The sequence below is a fragment of the Podarcis muralis genome, chromosome 4 (genome assembly GCF_964188315.1).
Source record: "Podarcis muralis chromosome 4, rPodMur119.hap1.1, whole genome shotgun sequence".
In the NCBI taxonomy this organism is placed as follows: Eukaryota; Metazoa; Chordata; class Lepidosauria; order Squamata; family Lacertidae; genus Podarcis; species Podarcis muralis.
In genome coordinates this window covers 74,641,457-74,666,459 of record NC_135658.1, presented here as the reverse complement: position 1 = coordinate 74,666,459, position 25,003 = coordinate 74,641,457, and the positions used below count along the sequence as shown (strand labels likewise).

Genomic DNA, 25,003 nt, shown 5'->3' with positions numbered 1-25,003 from the left:
CAGTTTCAAAAACAACCATCGCATAAAAGGCTCAGAATCATCACGTGTAGATTCTTCATGCTGACAAGTAACAGTTTGTTAAACCTGCCTTTTCCTAAGTGCGTAAGACTAGTTCTGTTGTAAGAAACCAGTACAAGAAATATATTTGGTGATGCTACCAATCTTTTAGAGAAACACTTAAAAGCCTATTTTGCATCAGTAGCACAAAAACGTGTAGATACTTCTGTCTGTGCCATCCAAGCCCACTCATTCCCCACTCCCACAACAGGCAAGCCATAATTTTCTTTCCTCCTGTGCATTCAAAATTTCTGGAAAGCCTACATTATAGCAAAGAGAACAGGACTTAATTTGTTATACGCTTCAAAAGTGGGAGATTCCAATCACTGCTACTCAGAAAGTGTAAAAATAAATGTATCCAGTTTAAGTTATACTCAGACTAGACACACTGAAATAAATGAAAATGACCAACTTAAGTCCATTTTCAATGGGTCTCAGTAGGACTTAAAAGGTAAAGGGACCCCTGACTATTAGGTCCAGTCGTGGCCGACTCTGGGGTTGCGAAGCTCATCTCGCTTTATTGGCCGAGGGAGCCGGCGTACAGCTTCCGGGTCATGTGGCCAGCATGACTAAGCCGCTTCTGGCAAACCAGAGCAGCGCACGGAAACGCCGTTTACCTTCCCGCTGAAGTGGTACCTATTTATCTACTTGCACTTTGACATGCTTTCGAACTGCTAGGTTGGCAGGAGCTGGGAGTGAGCAACGGGAGCTCACCCCGTCGCAGGGATTTGAACCACCGACCTTCTGATTGGCAAGTCCTAGGCCCTGTGGTTTAACCCACAGCGCCACCCGCGTCCCTTCAGTAGGACTTAGTTGGATACAAACCAAGGAGTCATCAGCAACCATCTCAAATTGCACGTAGGCACACTAGCAATTTTATACAAAAATATAATCTGTAATTTTATACAAAAATATAAACTGGAGGATTGTCCTGGAAAATCCTAGAAAAGTTCCCTAGTATTTATATGCTACATAAAAGGTAGTTTGTGTTATATCTTCAGTCAAAACTACAACTTTTGGAATATTCTGTGGCTAGAATATTAGATAAAAACCACACACGTGTCTAAAATCACTTGGTAAAAAGCTTATGTGCTATCAGACTTGCGATGAAATGAAACTGAAAGTGGCTAACTCACTATAGGACATAATTGTTAGGTATTTGTATACAATATTTATTTAAAAAAAAATTATTTGCTTTTGTAACAAAAACAAAACATGTACCATCATATACATATAAGTAACATAATTTATAGCATTGGTTTTACTGTAGAGCATTTGTTCTTCTCTTCTTATGAATGGAATTCTCATTTTAAAATTGTTTCTGCCTTTCACCTTTTGCGTCAGTCTCTCCCCCCCCCCTTCCGCAAAGCAATTGTCCACATTTTCTGGTGTATACAATATTAACGTTACTTTGAAAATTCATTACAAGTTCGTTCCCATTCTGCTTTGAACTTTTATACTTGTCACTGGACCCTGTTGATATTTGATGCTGCACAGTTATGGTTTACTCCCTTATCTTGAATTGCTGGGCCTCCTGGCCTCATTTCAAAACAACATCCACCCTCTTATCTGTATATGTGTGCGTGAGATTTCAGGATCAGCAGAGGAGAACACTATGCATCTGAGGAAGGGTGCTCTGGCCCACAACAAAAGTTTAAGCCACAACAAATATTAGTCTTTGCCAGAACTTATTAATACCTTAGTGTAAGTCAAGTAATATTTGTGCCACTCACCCATAATTTTCGTGTACCCCCTTGCTGACCAGTTGGAAGCTCTAGGTGGAGATCACCTCCACTTGAATACATTTCTACCACCTGTGAGGATAGCAAAAAATAATAATTGATCAAGTTAGAGCTCAAGTTCCAACTAGACACCCTCTCATGGTTGCCAGCTAAGGCGAAATTATTTATATTTTATTTTCTCTGTGGTAAAGACCACACATACAACATAGTCAATGAATTACTTCAAGTGTTCGAATATGTCATTTATCATTCCACCAAATAAAAAAAATATATCAAAGGATTTTATGCAAGTGAAGTTTCTGTATATGCCAAGTCAAACCTTACATGCAAACCTTTAGTTCCATGAACAAAGCTTCTCAAAACTACTACTAAGACAATTATTTTAACTTCATAACTTCACTTTACATATAACATTCCAAACTGAGGATAAAGGAACAGAATCAAAGTATACAAAGAGCACCTGAAATATATTAACATTATATTTTAACAGGTAATTGTAAATATGAACAGTGCTCCTACATACCTGCAAAGGCTCACTATGGGGGTTGTGTATATTTATAATAGGAGAAAAACTGCTGTTTACTGGAACTTTTGCTCCTATAAAAGGGCGAAGTCTGTAAGGGTTTGGTACTCCTACACCAAATACCTGTGTAAGAAAAAGAAAACAAACTTTTAGTATCCCAATGTGAGTAATTGTCTGTTTTCCACCTTTAAAACTCACACAATCATTGACAGCAAAGAAACACTACCTCTTTCCCAACTTGGAAGCTTACAGTTACAGTATTTTAAAGTGGTCTCATACAGTATCTAATTGTCTTAGGATACAAGAAAATATATATTTTTCTTCCTTTCAGGATCCACACAAGTGACAACTACAGACCAGCTTTTCTCTAAATATTTGTTTTGCAACCAGTTTTTGAACTTTTATATGAAATGCAGATTTTCTTTAAAAAACAACTGGGTTGTTTAACTTAAGATCACTGAGTTGGACTGAGTCAAAAACAACCCTCTGGATTTTTTTCTAGCTCCAAACCACAGTAACTTAGAGCACTACAAGTAGTAAATCATGATTATGTTCATGAATACAAAAAATGACATTCCCTCATTTTTTGTCATTCCTTTCAGTTTTCTAAAATATGTGATCTTGTTCCTGCAAAAGCTACTTTGCCATTTAAATGTCCTTCTCTTAATTTTTTAAAAATATTGTGGTGTGCTTAAATCAATCAACTGTTTTGGTCAAGTGTATTATCAACTTTCAAGTCAATCACTATTACTGTATCTCATAAATCAACAGAAGCCTGTTTTGCATTTTAATAGACAACTTGGAGGCTTTGCACCTTGCAAATAGCTTGTTCATTTCTAAGCTGTAGGAGGTGCATTAATACTGTAAGACTTTTTGTAATCTAAAGTGCACGGAATATGCATAGCACAGTGGCACTTATTGCAGGTGTCTCACAGCATCAAATAATATGTATATATTGCAGACAAATGACATCTTGCTACATGAGTAATTCCTATTTGAAAGCAGGAATGTCAATCAGAAAACCATGATACGTGGCTGTTGGTTTCAATTAAAAGCCTTGACTTTAGAGACATATGCTAAACTATGAAGCAGTCACACATTGCAGTACAGTGGTACCTTGGTTTAAGAACATCCCTGTTTACGAACTATTCAGTATACGAATTCCGCACATCCGGAAGTAGTGTTCCGGTTAGCAAACTTTACCTCGGTCTACGAATGGAAGCCGAAAAGTGGAAGGGCACTGGCGGCAGGAGGCCTCATTAGGGAAAGTGCGCCTCGGGTTAAGAATGGCTTTGGTCTAAGAACAGACTTCCGGAACGGATTAAGTTCGTAAACTGAGGTACCACTGTATATGCTGAGCACCAATCTTAATAATGTGCTTTAACTTCTGTTCTCAATCATTTAAGAAACGGTAACATGATGTTTTCTCTTACCTGGTAAGTAAATACCCCATGATTAGATGTATTAATAAATAAAGTATTTTCTACGTTCCCCACCATTCTTGCAAGAAAAACCACATCAAATGATGTGTTTCCCCCTGGAACGATTTTCTGAAAAATAAAACACCAGATATAACATGACATGTTGTTCATCTTAGAAGTGTAGTGCTTCAAATATGAGATCGGGCATTCAAACACAATTGATATGTAGAAGCTGTGTGTGAACACCCATGAGACAAGCAAGCCACATACTATAGCCCTTTCTTTGGAAAAATCAATTTAAGTACCTTACAAAAGTTACTTCCAATACACTCATTTTGATTTGGTTGATACTGCATCGAAACAAACAACTGTAAAGTACAACATGCAGGAAAAATTTCTTTTTTGAACATTATAGCAATATTACTAATGTGAAAGAACACTGAACTGCTTATTGTTTAGCTTACTAAGCACATTGCTCCAAGTGTCTCAGGTTCCACTCTAAATGCCAGATTGGAGTACATAACGTAGCTCCTACAAGTTGGTGCTCTGACTCATTCTTCTCAATTGGCCTTAAAACAGAAAAATTATCTGATGTGACTCCTCCCTGAGCAAAGTTATATAACACTTCGGGAATCTTCTATTTTCTTATAGACTGCCTTACAACACCCATAATTGCTTGAATCAATGAGAACAGAGCGATCATAAGTTTAGGAGGTACCCATAATCAAGACTTTACTATCTGAGGAAACTTTTTCAGTTTCAGAGCCACATTATAGCATTGGTAATCTTCCAGAGGTCACAAGCAAGGGTGGACATGGCTAAAACCAAAAGCAGGTAGGGTCAAAACCGCATACATACCCTATCCACACAAATCTATCCATTCACACATTCCACACCTCACACACTGTCACCTCCATTATGGAAGAGTTCTACATTGATAGATTTCATTAAATATGTTAATTGCTTTAGGGAAGATGTGTGATCAGTTAAGTCTTGTATTAGGATTAAGAAGGGAGTATGAATTTACAAGCTTTCCATAATCCCTCCCCCATTCTCCCCCCTCAAATATTAAACACTTGGATTTAAGCTCAAAAGATTATTTCAAGTGGCAGTAAAGAAATACACACCCTTGCTAATTAAACATGCTTCTGGAATAACAGGACAAAGAGAAGGACCAATGATCATTTCAGCTTTCACTTAATGCTGGTTGACACCCTGACAGTGGCGGAGAGACATGATCTTAATTGAAATACATGTTGTTGGTTATTTGCTTTCGCAAGTGCCTTGTAAAATACAGCCTTATTTGGAGCCTTTTTCATATATTTAAGGCACTTGGTTAGTAGGTTTTACAAAAACATGGTGAAGAAACAAAATAAAAAAATACTAGTTATCTTAGCAGCTCCTAGAAGCATGTATAAAAATGACAGAATCACTTCCATGATCACTTCACTTATGAGTGCATAAGCTCTAAGTAGCAACTCCTACTGAAAATGAATGTATCAGCGGTACTCTGCTCCAGGCTAAGTGTTATAACAAAAACGAAGTTGTTCTGATGAACTTGAAAACTCACATGTTACTTGGGGGATTTTGGTTGGTAATAGTAAAACTACTATCCTGGTATGGATCCCCCCCCCCCCCAATGGACTAAAATCAGATACTTCTGGTTAGAAACCATTTCTGAGCAGAGTTATCCATTTTCCATATTCTTGAGAACACCAAGGCTATGGGGCGGAGGTTCTCCACCACTGGCCTAGAATGACATTTACTTTTCATATAACCCCTCCACAGAGAATTGTACGTGGCATAATTTTGTTGAGCTTGCATTTAAAGAGAAGCTATTTTAGTTACTGTGATGCACTTTGAAGTAAAATCAGTTTTTGCTGAAGTGAAACCCAGCTTGCAGAATAACACCAACTTCGAAAAACAGAGCTAACTCACCCTGTTTTGAAAAAACGATGCATGAAAATGTGAGGTTGTTGCAGATATTGATACTAATATAATAGTTTCTTCTGCACTTGGATTGTGCAAGTAAACCTTTTCCATTTTTGGCATCCCAACTGGCCTGTATTAAAAGAGAGTAGAAAAAGCATTTAAATTGTTTCCTCAGTTGCCTACAACCACAAAATATTTATAGTTTTATGGTTGCAAGGAACAAACAGGTGCATTTTGTGAATGGCCACTGTCAATTGTTGTTATTATTAAAATTTATATACCGCCCTTCATCTGAGGATCACAGGGCAGTTTACAATATAAAAACACAATATAAACACCATAGTAACAAACAATAACCCCCCTCCCCACAATTTAAAAGGCCATAGATTGTTTAATTAGCCAGGAGAAGGGGAATGTTTTGCCTGGTGCATAAAAATATGCAACGAAGGTGCTGTGCATGACTCCCTGTGGAGAGCATTCAAAAAATAGGGAGCCACCACTGCAGAAAATGCCTGTTCTTGTGTTGTTACCCTCCAGACCTCTTGCAGAGGAGGCGTATGAAGAAGGACCTCAGATCATTATCACAGGGTCCTGGTCCTGTACTCTATCTTTGCATTTCCTTTCCTTCTGACCTTACCATTTACAATCCTCCTCCTCTACCCCACCCAAACCTGTATGTATGATATACCAGGCCAATGCAGAGGGGATGGGGAAAGCTGGGTAAACTAGTTCCAAGCCTCAGAGGGCTAAGCTGGCCAGGAAGGCCTGCCAGGGCCCAGCTTTGAGTTTATTCTAACAAGACACCTGCCCCAGGCCTCAGACAAGCTCTGCAAGACCTGTGATACATACACACACCCATTACTCAGGATAACACTTTATGCATTTGATGAATTAGACTATAATCCATGAAACCTTATGGTGCAATACACTTGTTAGCCTTTTAAGTTGCCACAACTTCTTGTTGTATTCCCTACAAGTGTTTCTGTCATTACTTTATTGCAAGCATATAATTATTCATGATGCAAAGTTATAATTGCTCCAATAAGCTGACAGGACTCATCAGGGCCTCAGGGATTGGAGGGTGTCAGGGTCTAGCCCTTCTCAGTAGGATACGATGTTCAGCTGTAGGTATTTTGGAGGCGAGACCCTAGTTAGGGTCTCGTCTGCCGGTTTTAGGCCTTGGTCTATAGTCTATAGTTTATCTGTGAGTCGAGGCAGCATATTGATGCACCCCCGTGCGGTGGCGTTTGCAGGGCCCGTTAAAGGGTTGATTGCGGGAGTCACTGGCCCTACAGCGGCGGCATATAGGTCAAACTCCCGGCTAGGTGAAGTGGGAGGGTATGCTGTGTAAGTTTACACTTTACAGTCCCCTCCCATAACACCTGATTGCCCTGTGTATCCTCAGCCCCTGTTGGGCATGAGCAGGATACCTTCCAAGGCCTAAGCCAAGGTTCCTACACCTGAAAATAAATAAAGTTGTGGCCTAATTTAAACCCATACATTCTTGTCATGTCTCATCTCTTGGGGGTGTGGTGGGCACCGGGGACAGGGTTTAGCATGTGGGCTCGCAATTACTCATGATGCAAAGCTATAATTGCTCCAATAAGCTGACAGGACTATTTTTATATTGACTGTTGTTGCTTAGTTTGGCATATATATTTTATGCTAATATTTTGTACCAAGATTATAAATAAATAAATTTTGCAAAGTTATTTTTATCCTGCCTTTCAACTGACTAATGGAGTGGGCTAAGGCTGCAACTAAACAATTCTGTCTTCTGGCCTTAATCCAGAGATGTGCAGCATGCATATGAAGCCACTGTAGCACTGCTGCATTAATAACTCCAGGGAAATGCTGCACTATGACTACTGCCGTTATGGCTGTATCTCCAGGCATTGAGAGACTAATGATGAGAAGAAAAGAGTGAGCGCTGTTCTGATGTTTAATTGATCAGCAGAGTAAATTAATATTCAAAAGCCAAAGTCATTCAACCTTGCACATTTTGACTATTTTATATTCTACTTTTCATATATCCACTGTTGACAGACAACATTCCCCCACCCCAATATGGAGTTCGACTCAGCTAACCAAGCTATGTTCCCATCAGGTCAGAAAAACGCTTGGTTCTATCCAAGCCCCTTTCAGTTCTGTCATACTACTAATGATGTAATCTGAAGAACAACTTGGTCCAACTCCCTCCACACAGTGCTCCTTATCTGGCTGCTGTGGCATGAAATAAGTTCCCCGTTGGTGCACATGAGTTGTATCTAGAGAAGGACTCACATGCCAGGGATCCTGAGAATTTAGTTTTTCCAGGGTCCCTGGAACCAGTACATTCAAGTGGTAAATAGATGGCACCAAAACTCTGCACGTACAACCTGTAGCCTAACGTGGTACAGTCCTCAAATAACTACTGTATAAACTAGTGCTGCACGGAAAGTATACACAAGGATTAACAACTTCATCCTTTGGTATTACTGGAAAATCATATTAGATTTTTGCAGTCGAAGGGCCCTTTCCTCAGTAAAGCAGACAGAAGCAGCAACAACAGATACTTCAATCTTTCCTCCAATTTAGACTTCATTTATTCCTCCTCTTCCACCTTCTCCCCATGTTTCTTTTCCCTCCAAATACGAAACCATGTGGTATGGCTGAAGTACAACAGGTGCAAATTTCTGCAAGTGTGAACCATCAATACTATTCATCCACTAAGGCCTGTTATATGACTTAGCCAACACACAGAGCCCCTTATACAGAAACTATGTGATTGATGCTGGGTAGATAAGGTTCTGGGCATCTCACATTAACATATTATCAGCTTTGCCTTTTTAATACATAGGTTTCTCAGACAGCTATTAACTTCCAGATGCCTTCTATTTAGAATGCTAGGCAAAGTGTTCCCAACTTACTGCTCATGGAAATCCAGCATTGGTGGTTCAAACCGAATCGGTCTGCAATTCCCTCGATACATAGATACACTGTTGGGGGAAAATGAGAAGAGAACAAATTAAGATGACATTCAGTTTTTAATTCACGTTCAGAATCTTCCAAATGAAGTTGCTAATTAAGTTGAATGACAATCCAGGCTTGCATCCAGCAAAGTAGTCCCATTAGCCCAAGGACTGCCACTTGCACAACTGAACTTTCCTTCATGTTGCATCCCACTCCCACCAAAAATCTATTCTAGTTTTTCTCAGCCCTCAGGATCAGTTCAGGGCAGTTCAGAAAAGGGTACCTAAACACCTATATATCACAATGGCTTTTTAGTATTAGCAATTGTAATGAGAATCTGCCTTAGATAGGCTGGAGAACTATTACAAATGTTCTTATTGTACATGAATGACTAACTGTGCAATCCTAACCATATCTATTCAGTGGTTAGGTCCCATTAAATTCTTTAGGCTTTACTCCCAGATTAAGTGGGAATAGGATTGTAAACCTTAGTTACATCTAAACTGAGAGAAAGCCTATGCTGAAATATAAGATAAATTAAAGCCGTCAGGTGTAGTGTATCTTACGTGGGTCCCCAGGGTGATTACTTTTTTTAAAGCAATGGGGAAAAATCACCCTCGATCCAGTGGATTTAAACTACAATCCAGTATCAATTATCTCATTCCTGGGCAAGGAGACAGAACAGGTGGTGGAATCTGAACTCCAGACAAACCTGAACAGCGATTATTTAGATCCATTTTAGTCTGGTTGCCAGCTTGGTGTTGGGGACAGAAACAGCCTTTGTTGCTCTGGTGGGTGAATGGTACTGGCAAGTAGATAAGGGAAGTGAAACTCTGTCAGTTCTTTCGGATCTCCCAAGCAACCACAGTATTACTCTGGGTCACCTTTCCAGAGATGCACTCTGTTATGTGCCTAGCATGTTTTCTGGGGGTCCCAAAATGTAGTGCTATGGGACTCCTGTTCCATCCATTGGACTTTTGCCTATGGGATGTTACAAGGTTCCATTTTGTGTCTCATGCTGTTTAACATTTTCTTGAAAACAGTGGGAAGGGTCATCTGGGAGTTTGTGCTGAAGTGTCATCAATATGCTGATGACATTCCCTCATATATTTCATTTTAAGTGTCTAATTCTAGAAAGGCGGTCTAAAATATTTTAAATGACCAGTATTTCGAACACCACAATATTTTTTTGGTTTCTCAAAAATCCAGGGCAGCAGCAGGCACCCCTGCTAGTATAGAATATAACCAAGTCTCCATTAATATATATTATTTATAAGCAGCAATGCTGAGATGGGAGATAAAATAGTAAGTTGAAATCTTTTTAAAAAATGAAATCCTTCCTTTCAAGCACTATCTGCAACGTAAATATGTTTACACAAACCAAAGGACATAAAGTTCTTTGAAATGTATTATTAGGTCACCAAATATCACTGAAACAACTGTGTATTAATGGAGTTGATAACCTCTAGACTCTAATCTAACTAAATTTGAGATGTGTTTGGTAGAAGCTGCTATCTTCAATTTAAAAAGATTATGAATATAGACTTCAATGGCTTTGTTAGCATTATATTAAGGTATTTTAAACCAGGATGCTTTTAAGGGAATCCTAATATAACTGAAATGTTAACCTTTTAAACTAAAAATATCATACTATTTTCACATCAATTTTACAGTGTTGTAAAAAAATCCATTTATGAAAGGTATATTTTCATAAAATTGATCTAGTGATGTAATGAATGGATATGATACCAGACAAATGTGTCCATTTTAAGGTTTTAATTAACTTTTGGTGTTAACTATACTTTGAAATTTCTATACCTCTAATAAATAAATATTATATATCTAAAAATAAATTTAGGCATACCACCCAATGCACAGATTCTTGGACATGCTAAAGTTTTCAGTGCTATTCCACCGACGCTCCTAAATTTTAAACAATGTAAGGGAAACTTACAATGCTTGAACTGACTATTCATTGTAAAAAAATTATAAGTCCTCCAATAAAAAATATTTCCATGTACCTTTATTTTGTTTGAATAAAACAAACCACATCACATATGCTTCATGAATTCCTCCCCTTGCCCCACAAAATATTTAAGTTCTAACATTTTAAGTTATTCAAAAGGCTTTGGCAACATGCTAAATTAACATGGCATACTCTTCAAAGTTTGCTTACTAAATAAGTCAAACAAGCAACCAAAAGCAAATCCTAATTAATTTAGGGCACTAGAAAATCTAACCAAAACCTGACAACACTCATTTTTATCTATCCTGCATTGTGCTAGAAAGTTTCATAACCAAGCAACAGATAGGGACCAACCCCAAAAGAGCTTTCAAGCAAAATATGTGAGACATGAGCAAGTTAAACTGTCTTCAGCTTTAAGTGTGAAAACTTGCTATTGCAAACTTGGAGCAATAAAGCGTACTAATAACTTTGAATAAAATAAAAACATACAGTATATTCCTCCCACTTTGGAAGTGGAAGATTAAGTCTTGATCAATGCTAACAGCATAACCACATTCCAACCATAATATACTTAAGAACCTACGCAACAAAAAACACAACACAAGGTCACAAACAAGCTCAACAGAATTATGCAACCCCTGAATTGGTAGGCACAAGGACATCATGGTAGCTTTCAGATTTATTCAACTTAAGGTTAGAATTCTGAAGACAATTTCAGGCTCTGCTAGAAAACACTCAAAGTAGTTTATGCTGCAAACCCTTCTTGAAAATTTCTAGACCCTTTCCATTTCAAAACCATAATTCATCATAGGCAACTGGAAGCAGCAACGATGTAAAAATACAAAATATCTGAGAGTAATTCTTTTCATCAGAAGCAGCTGAGGTTAACTTTTTGTCCTTAACTGGCAAACTCCTGCTGGTGCCCAAGTAAATGATCACACCTTCACTGATAAAATATTCACTCTTTTCCTGTTTCTGCTCTGCACAGAGAAGGATGTAGAGGTGTGTGGGTGTGGGTGTGTATTCAAGTTTAGAAACTAAGATTACATTATTGACATTTAAGGTTTAAAATGAACACAGAGTCTTGCTTAGTTACCAAAGAACTTATGTACTGCTTGTGTCTAGTCCTATCGGGCTGTTCATAATCATAATAAAAAATATTTACCAATATCTGAATTGCCTTTTCCATCATGATCTAAGCTATGGGGAGTTTCAAAGAAGTCTAGTACAGAAACAACAATCTTATTACACCACAGGAGAGACTGCAGGCTGACTAGCAGATGCCCTAAGCTATACAAATACTTTACTTTATTGTTAAATTTATTCTAGTAATTGTACTATTGTTTGGAGCTTAGTGGCTAATATGCAACTGGAACAACAAGTGGACCCTTTGATATTTGTTAGAAAAAAAGAAATATGATGAGAGAATCTCACATAGCAGATAATAGTTTTCTGCCTTACTTTCCATTTTTCAAGGTTTATGTCTATGAGTGTCTGCAACTTAGGCAAAGGCACAGTGTGTCTAGATCACGTACCTTAACTACAAACTTAAAAATCCACTCTTAACGAGCAGACATAGCACAGGTAATAACATTTGGATCAAACAGAAAAGGCCTATAAGCAGAAGTTTATGCAAGGTGCCGTCTTGTCCCAGACCTGCATATCATATCAGTAACATGCTGTAACTACTTGCAACACACACACACACAAATACTGCTTAATTACTGCATGTAGATTACTGGGAATTTTTACCCCCAAAATCAAATTATTACCACCTCCAGTCTTTAAGAAAATTATAGACTATTATAGGAGCAACTGTGTGTGTTAGGGGGGAGGAACTGCATTCCTTGTGCTGAACAAGTCTTTTAAAGCCATGTTAAGGCATCTGTTCAGTGCAAACTTACGGAAGTCCCCACCTAGCACTGACTCAGCATATGCCTGCAGCACTCAAAGGTGTATTCAAGCACCTTCAGTCATAACTTTTGTTTACCTGGCCTATTAACAACGAACAGATAGTTCCATGAATGAATGCTTCATTAAAGGTACAGTCAGCCTTCCCACCCTGAGCAAGGTTATCCAAGATCTGAACCTGGGAACTCTTCTACCTGAAGAGAGGATCATACCCTAGTCTAGGAGTGGAGAACTTTGTTTCCCCCCCCTGAGGGCCAGATCCCCTTGGACACTACATGCTTGCACTGGACAGGTTGCTGTGGAAGGGACAGGTTACTCTTACCAGAGGTCTGAACTGATTGCTTACAGAGGGTTCCCCTCTCTCCTCTCACCATTCCATGCATCTGACGATGGCTGCAGGTTGTGCATCTCTTCTCTACACTATCCAGCCAATGTAGAAACCCAGGCAACTTTATACCAAATCAGATCATTGGCTCATTTAGCTCAGTATTGCCTACTATACTGATTGGAACACCTATCCGGGGTTATGTATGTATGTATGTATGGGACGTGGGTGGCGCTGTGGGTTAAACCACAGAGCCTAGGACTTGTCGATCAGAAGGTCGGCGGTTCGAATCCCAGTGACGGGGTGAGCTCCCGTTGCTCGGTCCCTGCTGCTGCCAACCTAGCAGTTTGAAAGCACGTCAAAGTGCAAGTAGATAAATAGGTACCACTCCGTTGGGAAGGTAAACAGCGTTTCCGTGCGCTGCTCTGGTTCGCCAGAAGCGGCTTAGTCATGCTGGTCACATGACCCGGAAGCTGTATGCCGGCTCCCTCGGCCAATAAAGCGAGATGAGCGCCGCAACCGCAGAGTTGGTCACGATTGGACCTAATGGTCAGGGGTCCCTTTACCTTTACCTTTACGTATCTATATATGAAAATATATATGGGGCAAGACAAGTAAACTGATCACAAGCTGTTAAGGGCTTTGAATACTGATAATAAACTTGGAACTTGGCCCTGTAACAAACTGGCAGCCAATGCAGATATTTGAGCAGAGAAATAATAGGAACTTGCTCCTGACAATAATCATACTGCAGCATTCTGTACTAACTGCAGTTTCAGGACCAAGTGCAAGGAAAGTCCCACACTGCAGTAATCCAGCCTTTAAATTACCAAGTTCTGGACTACTGTGATCAAGCTATCAGGTCCAGTTGTTGTACTAGCTGAAAAAATAAAAAGTGCTCCAGGAAGACTTGCAGACTGCATACCTGTTCTTTAAGAGGGAGTGCAGCTCTGTCCAGGGCAAGCAGCTGGCTAATTTTTCAGATATGAGAACCACTCACCCACAGAGCCTCTGTCTTGCCAGGATTCAAGCTCAGCTTAATTTCCTGCATCCAGGCAATGTTCCAGAATCTGCATGATCTTTCTTGATTCAGATGTTATGGAGAAATAGTGCTGAATCTTGTCAGCGTACCAATGGCACCTTGCCCCAAATTTCCTAATCATGGTTCCCAATGACAGCATATGAATGTTAAAAACATTGGGGATAAAACATGGCCTGTGGTATTTCATAGCATAACTGTCAGGGGCTTGAAAACCGTACTCCCGTTGCTGCTTCCTGGGATCTGTTATTTACTGACTGACTATACACTACAGCAGTGTTTCCCAACCTTGGGCCTCCAGCTGTTTTTGGACTACAACTCCCATCATCCCTAGCTAGCAAGACCAGTGGTCAGGGATGATGGGAATTGTAGTTCAAAAACAGCTGGAGGCCCAAGGTTGGGAAACACTGCACTACAGTATATCTCACTAAAACAGGGCCCAGCATACTAGGGATCAACATAGCTGAACATGCATCTCCCAAATTGATTGTAGCTTTGTGATGACCAATTATAATTAGCAAATAAATTGGACTGTCTAACGCAGTAGTGGAGAATCTCTGGCAGCCAGGTTTTTCCATTTGGTCTGTGAGGCAGTTTTGGCCAACTGATGCCCACCTACATACACCTGATGTCAGATATGAGGCAGGTAAAGTCACAGCTGGGCCAAAAAGTACCATATTTTTCGCTCTTTAAGACGCACTTTTTCCCTCCTAAAAAGTAAGGGGAAATGTGTGTGCGTCTTATGGAGCGAATGCAGGCTGCGCAGCTATCCCAGAAGCCAGAAAAGCAAGAGGGAGAGCTGCGCAGCGCCTCTTGTTGTGATGCCTTAGCCTGATCCTCCCTCCTCCTTCCTCTTCAACAACATTTGATTCAGAATTTTTTCTTCTTGTTTTCCTCCTCTAAAAACTAGGTTCGTCTTATGGCCAGGTGCGTCTTATAGAGTGAAAAATACAGTAGTTTGAAGTCTCTGAAAATCAGCTGGTTGTCTGTTCTTACAGGGAGCCCTAAGTGGCACTTCAAAGTACTATCTTTTTTTTAAAAAAAAGTTTTTATTTTTTGTAATACACAAAGAAAAAGGGGGAAAAACCCATTACATCTATACCATACAAAACCAAATAGACTAAATACAAACCGACTCAAAGACACAAATGACTTTCCATCTACTCCTTAATTCAGATACACAAACTTGTTGCTGATACAAATTATTATCATAATTTAACTGCATCTTAATTTATCTTAGGTCTCACATCATTCTTAAAGCTACTACTGAAGTTAATCAAATGCTGCAACAGAGTTTAAGCTACTGTAATTATTTTTCAAATATATTTTGAAGCCGTCCCATTTAGATACAAATACCTGTTTTGGTTTGTTCTTTATTTTTTCAGACAAACTGTCTAGTTCCGCATATTCAATCAATCTTTGAATCCATTTCAAAGTACTACCAGGTGATTGTTGGGGCTTCCAAATGCCAAAAATTGCAAGGGTCATATATACCAATACCATTGTGATGTCCGATGACTGAGAGGTGATTGGCCATGCCCATCTGTCAGACTTGGCCACGCAGAGTAGGGGAGATAAAGTTCTGCCTCGCTGGTCACATCCATTTCCCCACCCTTGGCCTAATGAGTGACAGAAGGGATGAGGATTCCCCTCAATTAGACCTTTCATCATATCTGAGATAGTGGGTTCCTTACAACTCACAGTAGGCCTGGCCTTAGGGAAGCAGGAAGACAACAGCTGTGGTAATTGTTTATGATACTCCTGATGATGCAAATTTATCTCAACTCATCCATTATATATATTTTTAGGCACTGCAACTGTAAATTTATCATGCTATTTGTTCCTGGACCTGTAATTAACTTTTCTCTTGATGTTTCCAAAGACTCTTTCGGATGCCAAGGCAGTGGCATCCCAAATGTACAAACAGTAACTTCACAGGCAATTCTATATATGCCCACTCAAAAGTATGCCTCATTAAGTGCAATTGGACTTATACCTAGGTGAGTATAGGTTTGTTGTCTTAGGCTCTTAAAATATTGAATACCTTTAGATCAAGTACTCCATAGTGCCATTCCTTGCATTTTTAGTAACAATTACCGGTAGCTTCACAACAATTTGCATAAATTCAATGACCTGACAGTACTTCCTCTTTTACTGTTTAGCAAATATTCAACAGAAGTAACTGAAAATTTACTATTCTTAAAATAACATTTGATGCAAATGGAGAGGTTAAGATATCAAGTTAAGTGACTGAATGCTTCTGGTTTCTGTTTGGTTTTTGGAAATTAGTGTTCATATGTCTTCTTGTAAATTTAAATCTGGCATTTCAAAAGTAGAGTAGAGAGTGTAGCAGCTAAGCTAACATTTATATACCTATGTAAAAACCAAATGAATGTTCAAATGCATTAGCTAGCTGTTTCCTCTGGTGCCTTTAAATGACCTGACAGTTTCATCATGCTACTTCAAGCTTAGACAAAACAGCTAAAATGTTTTACAAATTTCCACTTTAATTTGAAGGATTCCAGCATGCTATGCATGCTCTCAGTGCCTAAAACAAAGATATCTATAAACCCATAAATAAGGTAAAAAAACAACTACAATCTTGCAACTGCAATCTTCCAACTACAATAGGAAGATTTTTTTTTATTCCATGCTTTGTGTCTTTGACTCTTCAACTCCTTATTGTAGTTTTTTAGACTTTTTTTATATATAGCAAATGGTCCCTAAGTTAACTAAATAAATAATAAGTACAGGAAGACTACTTGAAAGTAGCTTTACAACTACTGTAGACGCGCTAGTGATTAGCTAACAAAAAATACATGTGAGATGCAAACAGGAATTTCCAGTGCTAAGGAGGGAAGCATATATGAATTTCACCCAAAGAGAAAAGCATATATGAATTTCATCTCTGTTACTCTGCACACCTCTCCTCCAACAGCCTTTCAGTCATGAATTATCACTCTCCTGGGCATTATGATGCCATAGCTAATTGTTACTATCGTCTGGAACACACCAAAACTAGTGTCCATATAGCTGGCTGTATCACTTGCAACACACCAAAGCTGAAAACCACAGGCTTTTTCTAATATGAACTGATAGGAAGGAAAGTTTGGATATTGTGAATCATGTCATTTCATTGGACTAAATACTACTGAGGTCATTACCCTCCTAACGTACAATTTTAAGCCTTTACAAATGGCAAAATGGCAACACCATTGCTAAGCTAGTGTGTGATCCAGCTGCACCTACTGACAAGTGGCTCTTAATTGGGCACAGTGACATTTACATAACAAGCAGCTGTACTCAACACACATTACCCTTTTTGAAGAAAGATATGTAAATGTTTTTATTGTAATGTGGTGCTCTGTCTCTTTTTAGAACTGAACTGTCAGATAAGCAGCTTTCGTCTAACCCCTGTTTAGGTCCACTGAGGGGTGCCCCCTTTTCCTATTGGCTGTTTTAGCTTTTTAAAGAAAACTGGAGACTTAGGGGAGTTAAAGAAGAAAAAAAGATTTTACAGTATTTTACAACAAAATTGGTAAAATAGAAGATGTGTCAGGAGATAGTTACTGTTTCTTGAAAGAATTCTATCATCTATCTGTCTGTCTGTCTATAAACTTTGGTGGATGTTACAGGCTTCTCCGCAAGATGGTAAATGCACAGCGTATATTCAGTTCCTTAAGCTAAGCTAACCTCAGAGATGTTACAGTTTATGCTCCCAATTGAAGTGCAGAATGTTTGAGGACCGAACATTCGCAGGGAAACCAAAATGCTTGTTTACAAAGCTATTGTACTACTAACTTTACTGTATGCTTAAACACGGACCACTTATAAATCTCCAACTCCTCAAAATATTCCATCAACAGTGTCTCTGAAAAAATTTACACATCACTTGGGAAGACAGGCGAACTAATGCCAGTGTACTGGAAGAAGCAAAGATCACCAGTGTCGAAGCAATGATTCTTCAACATCAACTTTGTTGGATTGGTCATGTTGTTTGGATGCCTGATTATTATCTTCCAAAGCAACTACTCTATTCCCAGCTTAAGAATGGAAAGCAAAATACCAACAAAAGAGGTTTAAAGAGTGATCTCCAGCCCAGCACTGTGCAAGCTACACCACTCTGGTAGAATTTCACCACACTGCACCAACAGACTCTGGTCTACCTGAGCTGTCCATTACACCCACAGACATTTTACAGACATCCTGTCAAATAAAATGGCATCTACAAGGAGAAGCACAGTTCCAAATAACACTCCACCATCAGGTGAATATCCTTGTACTTTCTGCCTTGCTCATGGGAGAGATGACACCTCTGTTTTCTTCATTTTCCATGGAGGAAAGGAGAAGTGATTTCTCTCTCTTCCCTACAGGACTTTTGCAGAAGACAGAAGCAGTTAACATATCTTCTACAAGAGCCCAACTCTAGCCCAATTGCAAACATCCCCCCTTTCCAAAGTTTTCGGCATGATTCTGGACTTGTAGAAGGGAGAAATCCATGATAACACCCCCCCCCCCCAATACGGTTATCCAGAAATTGTGGCTAACTGGGCTGGAGAGATTTTAAATTATAGAAACCTATGTAATTATTTGATATTCCCATGATTGTCTGGATACCTTCATGGCTTTCAAGATTACCAAGGCCAGTTCATATGATCACATGAGGAGGTAGTTAAATGTCTTTAATATATAAGACTTGACAACCTTGCCTCTACCAACAAGGCACCATGTTCAGGAGATGAGAAAAGTATCATCAATAGCTACTCTGTAAATGCCATTTCATACGAACGATCACGTATCAATGTATACATATACTGATAATTGTGATTATCCTCTGAGCACTGAATTAAAAGGTGGAATAGCAATCCTCTAAATAAATAAAATAATTTCCTTGGATTAAGCAAACAATGTTAAGAGTTTGGTTCACCGAAACAGTCATTTTCAAATTATAAGATAATTTTAAGCATTGTTTGGAATTAAAGGAAACAATGGACTGTGGAAAATCTTACCTTTTCTGCTGATATGAACTGAGGCCAATCGTTGTCTCAGTCTGAAAAGAAAAGAATAGCAAATTTCAGCAACAAAGTATGTTCCTTGAAAATTTATTGATAAGCAATCAGAATACACAGTAGCTTGCGTAAATCTCAAATCCAACTCTTTAAGAGTGCAATCCTAACTGTGTTTCTCTTCAGAAATAAGTCCTATTGAATTCAATGGGGCTTACTCTCAAGTAACTGGAGGTAGGATTGCAGCCCAAAATATCAGCTTCCAATTATTCAAAACCTCTTAGCTCTTGTCAAGGAGTCTTATAAAGAAGCACTACTGCCCAGTTTATCATATGATAATTTACAGAACAGTTCTATGCATCTTTACACAGATGCAGTGCTTTTTCTGGGGGGATGCAGTCATACGCATACCCCTAAACATTTTGTGATCTTTGTACTTTTTACTGTATTTATTTTCCCCGACTTGAACTATAAAATGGTGATTTTCTTGAGGCAAAATGAGAGTACCCCTAAACATTTTTTAGGAAAAAAAAGCACTGCTCAGATGTACTATAGAAGTAAAACTTACTCCCAAGTGCATTACCGCTAATGTCAGGCCATTGGCCCATTCAAATTTTCCACTTCAAATAACAAGTTGAAACACCTACTTAAGAATTATTTCCTAAGTAAGTATAGTAGCATAACTTTTAAGAGACAAGCTAATGTGTGTTTGATTAATTTAATCTTTTATCCCTCATTGTGTCTCAGCTGCCCTGCATAGATATGTACACACAGGTCCCACTTTCCAAACACAATGCACTTCCAGGAAATCATTTGTTAGGTGACAGACTTCCATTATTTGTATGGGAGCATTTCTAATCCGTTATTTGTCTGATTTCCCTCCCTGTTTTCTGCCTGAAACTGCTGCAGCCAACTAGCAACTTGATGGTCAGGGGTGCCGCAGGCAACACTAACCTCTGTCCCTCTTTCCTTCCTTCCCTTCTCTGATGCCCTCTCGCATCTCTGCCTCCCAAAAGCTTGTGTGGCTGTTTGTTGCAGCAGTCCTGGCTAAAAGCTCCCCAGGCGAATGGTACCTCTGGCGCTGGCCAGGGGGTGCTGGTTGCCAGGAGCTGAGGCGGCCTTGCAGCAGGCAAGCAAGTGGATGAGGGAGCCAAGCCAGACAGTCCACCAGCCTTTGCTGTCGGGAATGGACAGACAAAATGGGAGGCCAGGCAGGTAGGTACCACACTGGCCTTTTTTGTGCTTGCTATGTGCAATGCCTGCCTGGGAGCTGAGTGCCCAACACCAAAGAGGAGCCTTTCCACCATGCAGGCCCAGCAGCTGCCACTGCTGCCTCCTAAGGTGAGTAAGGTGTTGGCCCCATATTCACCTTTGGCCAGTCTACTAAGGCTGGGGGCATCCTCTTCCCAGGCCCCTGCGGGGCAGTGTGAGGAGGCACTTCTCTTTGGGGTGGGGGGGGGGCAGCTCAGAAACCAGGGACAGTGGCAGTGGCCGCTCGGAGGGCTCCTAAGGTGAGGGGAGGTGAATGGGCTGAAGGAACACTCCACAAGGGAAGGTGGTTGAAAAGGGGTGATGGGTTGGCAGCTCTGCAGGCAAGGGGTAGCATAACTGAGCTTCTGATGCTTGAAGCCCATTTCCCCACAGGGGAGCCGGAGAAAGAGTGTAGCTGGTCAAGGAAGCTGTGGGCTCAAAAAGGTTGAAAACCTCTGCATTAAGTTATAGAAGGGTTTAAATTTAATCGCAGAACAGGGAACCATTTCTGTGAACAGTGCGCAAACTGTAAGCTGTGCTATGGGTCACACCAATGTTTTTGTTCTTCTATCATATACACAAAGCCCCTCCCAACCTCTATAAAACCACCCTGAGACCTCTGGGTATAGGACGGTATATAAGTTCAACAAATAAATAAAAAATAAGAAATATATAAACACCAGTTTATGCTGCTATCTGTAGGGCAACTCTAATGAGGTGCTAATGAGAATTTGAAGGTACTGGAATCATAAAGATGATGCTATATACTATACTATTTCACCAGGATCATCCACTCAAGTTCATATAAAAGATACTGAACTCATGTTTGTATGTATGTGTATGTATATCTATCTATCTATCTATCCTCCACCAAACTGCATAAGATTGCAGTCTCAGCTTTCAAGTAAATAATCTAGTTTAGCAACATTACACAATTGGATTCAGCCCAAAATAATTGAACACTGGAAATTTGCAAGGGGCCACATGGAAAAGATGAGTGAGTCAAGTTAGACTTGAAGTTCCAGCCATCAATTTTATTTCTTCATTAAGAGACTTCAAGAGAACACAGCAGACTAAAGAAATTTTACTACACACAACAGCAACACAGGACAGACCCATTTATTTTAATAAAAAATATTTACCTGTAATAAGCCTCCTTCATCAAAGCGTAGAACTTCTATTATGCTATCTGACTGGATGAAAGCTGTAAAGCAAGAGAAATACAAATTAAAACTTCATTCTGATCAAGTAATGCTGTCCATCTGGAGATAGCTGTGATTTGGTCCTCCAGTTACCCACCCCCTAAACATTTAAAATAAAAACAACTTAAAGTTTGTCAATAGTATAAAGGCCCTGCCAAGCCAAGGTTTCCATCTAGTCTTGTATCTTATTTCCAACAGTTGCTAGTCAGATGCTACCATAAAGCCTGCTAAGCAGGATCCTCATTGCTGTGACTCCCTACATTTGCTATTTAGCTGGTCCCCAAAACATAGGTGCTTTATCTAGTTATCATGGCTAATATTGCTTTTCATATGCAGTTTCATGCGAGACTGCGCTAACATTTTTTAAAAGGCATCTATACAGTGACCATTCTTTGGGTTTGGTCAGTCAACCAGCTACAAGTCCACCTAACAGTTATCTCATCCAGTCCACATTCTACCACCTTATCCACAATAATACCATTGGGGAATTTTGTTGAAAGTCTTACTAAAATCAAGATACATTACATCCACAATATTCCCCTGATCCACATCTGGCATGACTTGTTTTTGAGAAGCCCCTGCTAATCACAGTGTCCTATCCTAAGTGCTCACAGACCGACTGTTTAACTTAGCTGCTCTAGGAACTTTCCTAGCATCAACGTCAAGCTCACTTGTTGGTAGTTATCTGGGTGTTCTGCCTCCCGTTTTGAAGAGGGGACAACATGTGCACACCTGCAATCCACAGGGACCTCACCTGTTCTCCAAGAATTATCAGATATTTTAGACAGAAGCTCTGAGATTACACTTGCAAGTTCCTTTAGTATGCTAGTAAACCCTTCTCTGAGTATTTCTTACAATGGAAATTCACCCAGTAGTTCCTTAAGCTTTTTGAAATCAGCCTTCTTAAAGTCTAGATTGCATGTCCAACTACACTCAGCCTCCCCTTGCTTGTGTATAATGAAACCAAAGAGGACATTATCACTTCCTACCAAGGTTTCCTGTACTTTCACTTTGTCAATCAGTTCCTCCGTGTTGGTGAGGACCAAGTTGAGATGACCCCCTTGTTGCTTCCTCGGCCTTCTGGAAATGTGGGAAAGTGAAGCAATTGAGGAATTTGTTGAACCTTACATTCTTAGCAGAGTATGAGTTCCAAAAGATATTGGGGTAGTTGAAGTATTCCATGATTACTATTATCTCTCTTTTTGAATGTTTGGTGATCTGCTCTATGAAGGCATCATCCAAGTCCTCAGTCTGGCTTGGAGGTCTATAGCAGACACAGTAAGACCACTGTTGTTTCCCTCTCCTACAATTTTTACCCATATACTCTGATTATAAATCCAAATCCTTTGGCTTCATTATACATCCAAACCTAACTAGGCTCACTAACTTTGGGGCCAACAAACCAGGATTTCAAAGCATGCCTGAAGTTGTTTTGTGAATCTTGGCTTGCATTAAATGTGGTTTGACATTATGTCCAAGCTCAGTATTCTACTTTAATTCTATTTCTGTATCACTCTACCTTGTCTTACTACAGTAATGAGAGGGAAGAGCAGCTAAAAAACAAAAATGCTTACATGGCTGAAGGACACTCACTGGCACTTTCACAGACCTTTTCCTCCTTCCTCATTCTGTTTAGCAATAGACTTCTTTCCCCAACCACTTCCTTGCTGGTAAGCTCTCTACCCCAAAATTTAAATTTCCACAGGGATCTATTATGAGAGCTGTATGTTAGACACAATGAGAACTATATGTTAGACACAAACCTTTGCTCTCAGCACATTACATCAAAGTTCAACCAACATAAATGCAGTTTGGCCTGAAAGCCTCTCCTGACCACCATCACACATTTAATTCCTACTATACTTTTTCTGCAACAACCCATCCACCCTTTTTATATCTAAAAATCAAAGTTACTGCTAACACCATTACTTCTTCTTGCTCAGAAATTAAGATTTTGTATTAATAGAAAGTCTCTCTCTCGTGACTGCAGAAGAAATTATTATTTTTTGATAGGGTTACGAGTTCACAAAAAAAGGCTAACAACACTTCTCATGGAATGTGCCTAGAAATGGAGGAAGAAAGGGATACTTTAGGACTGTTTTTTGCTCATATGTCTTGGGAAGAGGAGAAGAATGTTTTGAAGCCAGACAAAAGTAGAAGAATTGACATTTCAGTGGTGTCTTGCTGGTCTTTGGGCAATGAAAAAGACTTTGGTATGTATACTAGCTGGGTGTTCAGAGGCACAACAAATCAACATAAGGCAAAACAGATTACATGCTATACGAATATATGAGAGTTGAATCCTTGCTTGTTAAAACAAACCACGGTTAAAAGAAGTATACAGTGCCTACTGGCCCATCCCTATATATGTATATGTGCCTTGACATTAAAAATGTCAACAATCAGGACTTGCCTTTATAGATGTCATGTTGCTTGCTTATTCTTCTATAATTTTAACTTAAATAATACCTTCTACCAATTGAGACATAAACTAGGAGGAAAGGCCTGTGATTTTTTGGCTCCCCATCCCTCATATTATTTTTATTTTATTTTAATGATGTTACATTGCCTACCTTCTAATCTTCCAAGAAAGATGACAATTTTAATGGCAGCAAACATTATTAAAGGCAGCAAATTCACATCTGAGTCAAAAATATTTAGGTAACTGACTGGTATGAATTAATTCTAGGATGTTATACTCTCATATCTATTTGACTTGACTCTGCAGATACATCAAAAAGTGGTTCAGAATGCAAATAATTTATGCAGCTTATCTGTGATTTCTTTATCAGTATTTCTCCCACAGCAATGTTGTCTTGCTGAGGTGTCACCATGTAGTGCTAAACTGTGGTTAGTTTTATATGCTAATGCTGCCAGTATCTGAATATACATTTACCAGACAGTAGCTATGTTTTGACTCAATGCTGACTATGAACCACAGTTAGTCGAATTAGGTGATGCATGTAGCTCAGCACTTCCTACTTCACTCCTTCCTCTCGTGAGTAGCGAAACACACCATGGGAGTGGTTGGCCTGGCACTATATCCAAACCAGCATTTGCAGTTTATTTAGCAACAAACTAACTATGATCCAATCACCTTATGGTTTCATTCCCCACATCTGACTAAAGGAGGGAACAAAGTGGGAGTGTTCCAGCTGTGTGAACTAGCACACAGCTCGTGTAATTCATCTAACTATAGTTTGTGGCTGCATGTGACATGCAAACAAGACCAATGCAAGGATAAGTGATCACACCCATTACCATAACATCTCTTTTTGGCTACCCTCCACACTCCCCATCCTATCTCTATCTCAAGATTCAATCAAAGAAACGCTAAGGTACTACTTTACTTTTTTAACCTCTTGTTTCTACCAGCAGTGATTGTGTGATTCGATTAGTTTCTCTTAATGTTCCTAATTTATTGCATTCAATGACCTATTTGACATAGAAAGCAATACCGGTGCAACCAATTTTCCAAGATTTATACCAAGGGATACATAATTGTATCCCATGGATTGCAGGTGAGGGTAGCCAATGGTCTCAAACCCTCTGTGAGTTAGGGACTTCCTCTGCCTGTTAAGGCAGGCTCTGGTGGATAGTGGGTCCAATGGTCAAGAAGGTGGTTTCTGCATGTGCTGTAGAGGGAGGTAAGGGGCAGGTAGGGTTCATTAACTGG

General features: G+C 39.5%; 1 protein-coding gene across 1 annotated transcript in view; it reads right to left on the bottom strand.

Annotated features, from left to right (window-relative positions):
* The window catches only part of TMEM131 (transmembrane protein 131), a 70,869-nt gene that overhangs the window by 32,144 nt on the left and 13,722 nt on the right, over positions 1-25,003 (bottom strand). The window contains exons 2-8 of the mRNA XM_028727850.2: positions 21,268-21,329; positions 18,878-18,918; positions 8,585-8,653; positions 5,682-5,805; positions 3,756-3,872; positions 2,323-2,445; positions 1,791-1,871 (exon numbers count right to left, since the gene is read on the bottom strand). Of these exons, the coding sequence (XP_028583683.2) occupies positions 1,791-1,871; positions 2,323-2,445; positions 3,756-3,872; positions 5,682-5,805; positions 8,585-8,653; positions 18,878-18,918; positions 21,268-21,329 (617 nt within the window). The remainder of the gene's footprint in view (positions 1-1,790; positions 1,872-2,322; positions 2,446-3,755; positions 3,873-5,681; positions 5,806-8,584; positions 8,654-18,877; positions 18,919-21,267; positions 21,330-25,003) is intronic.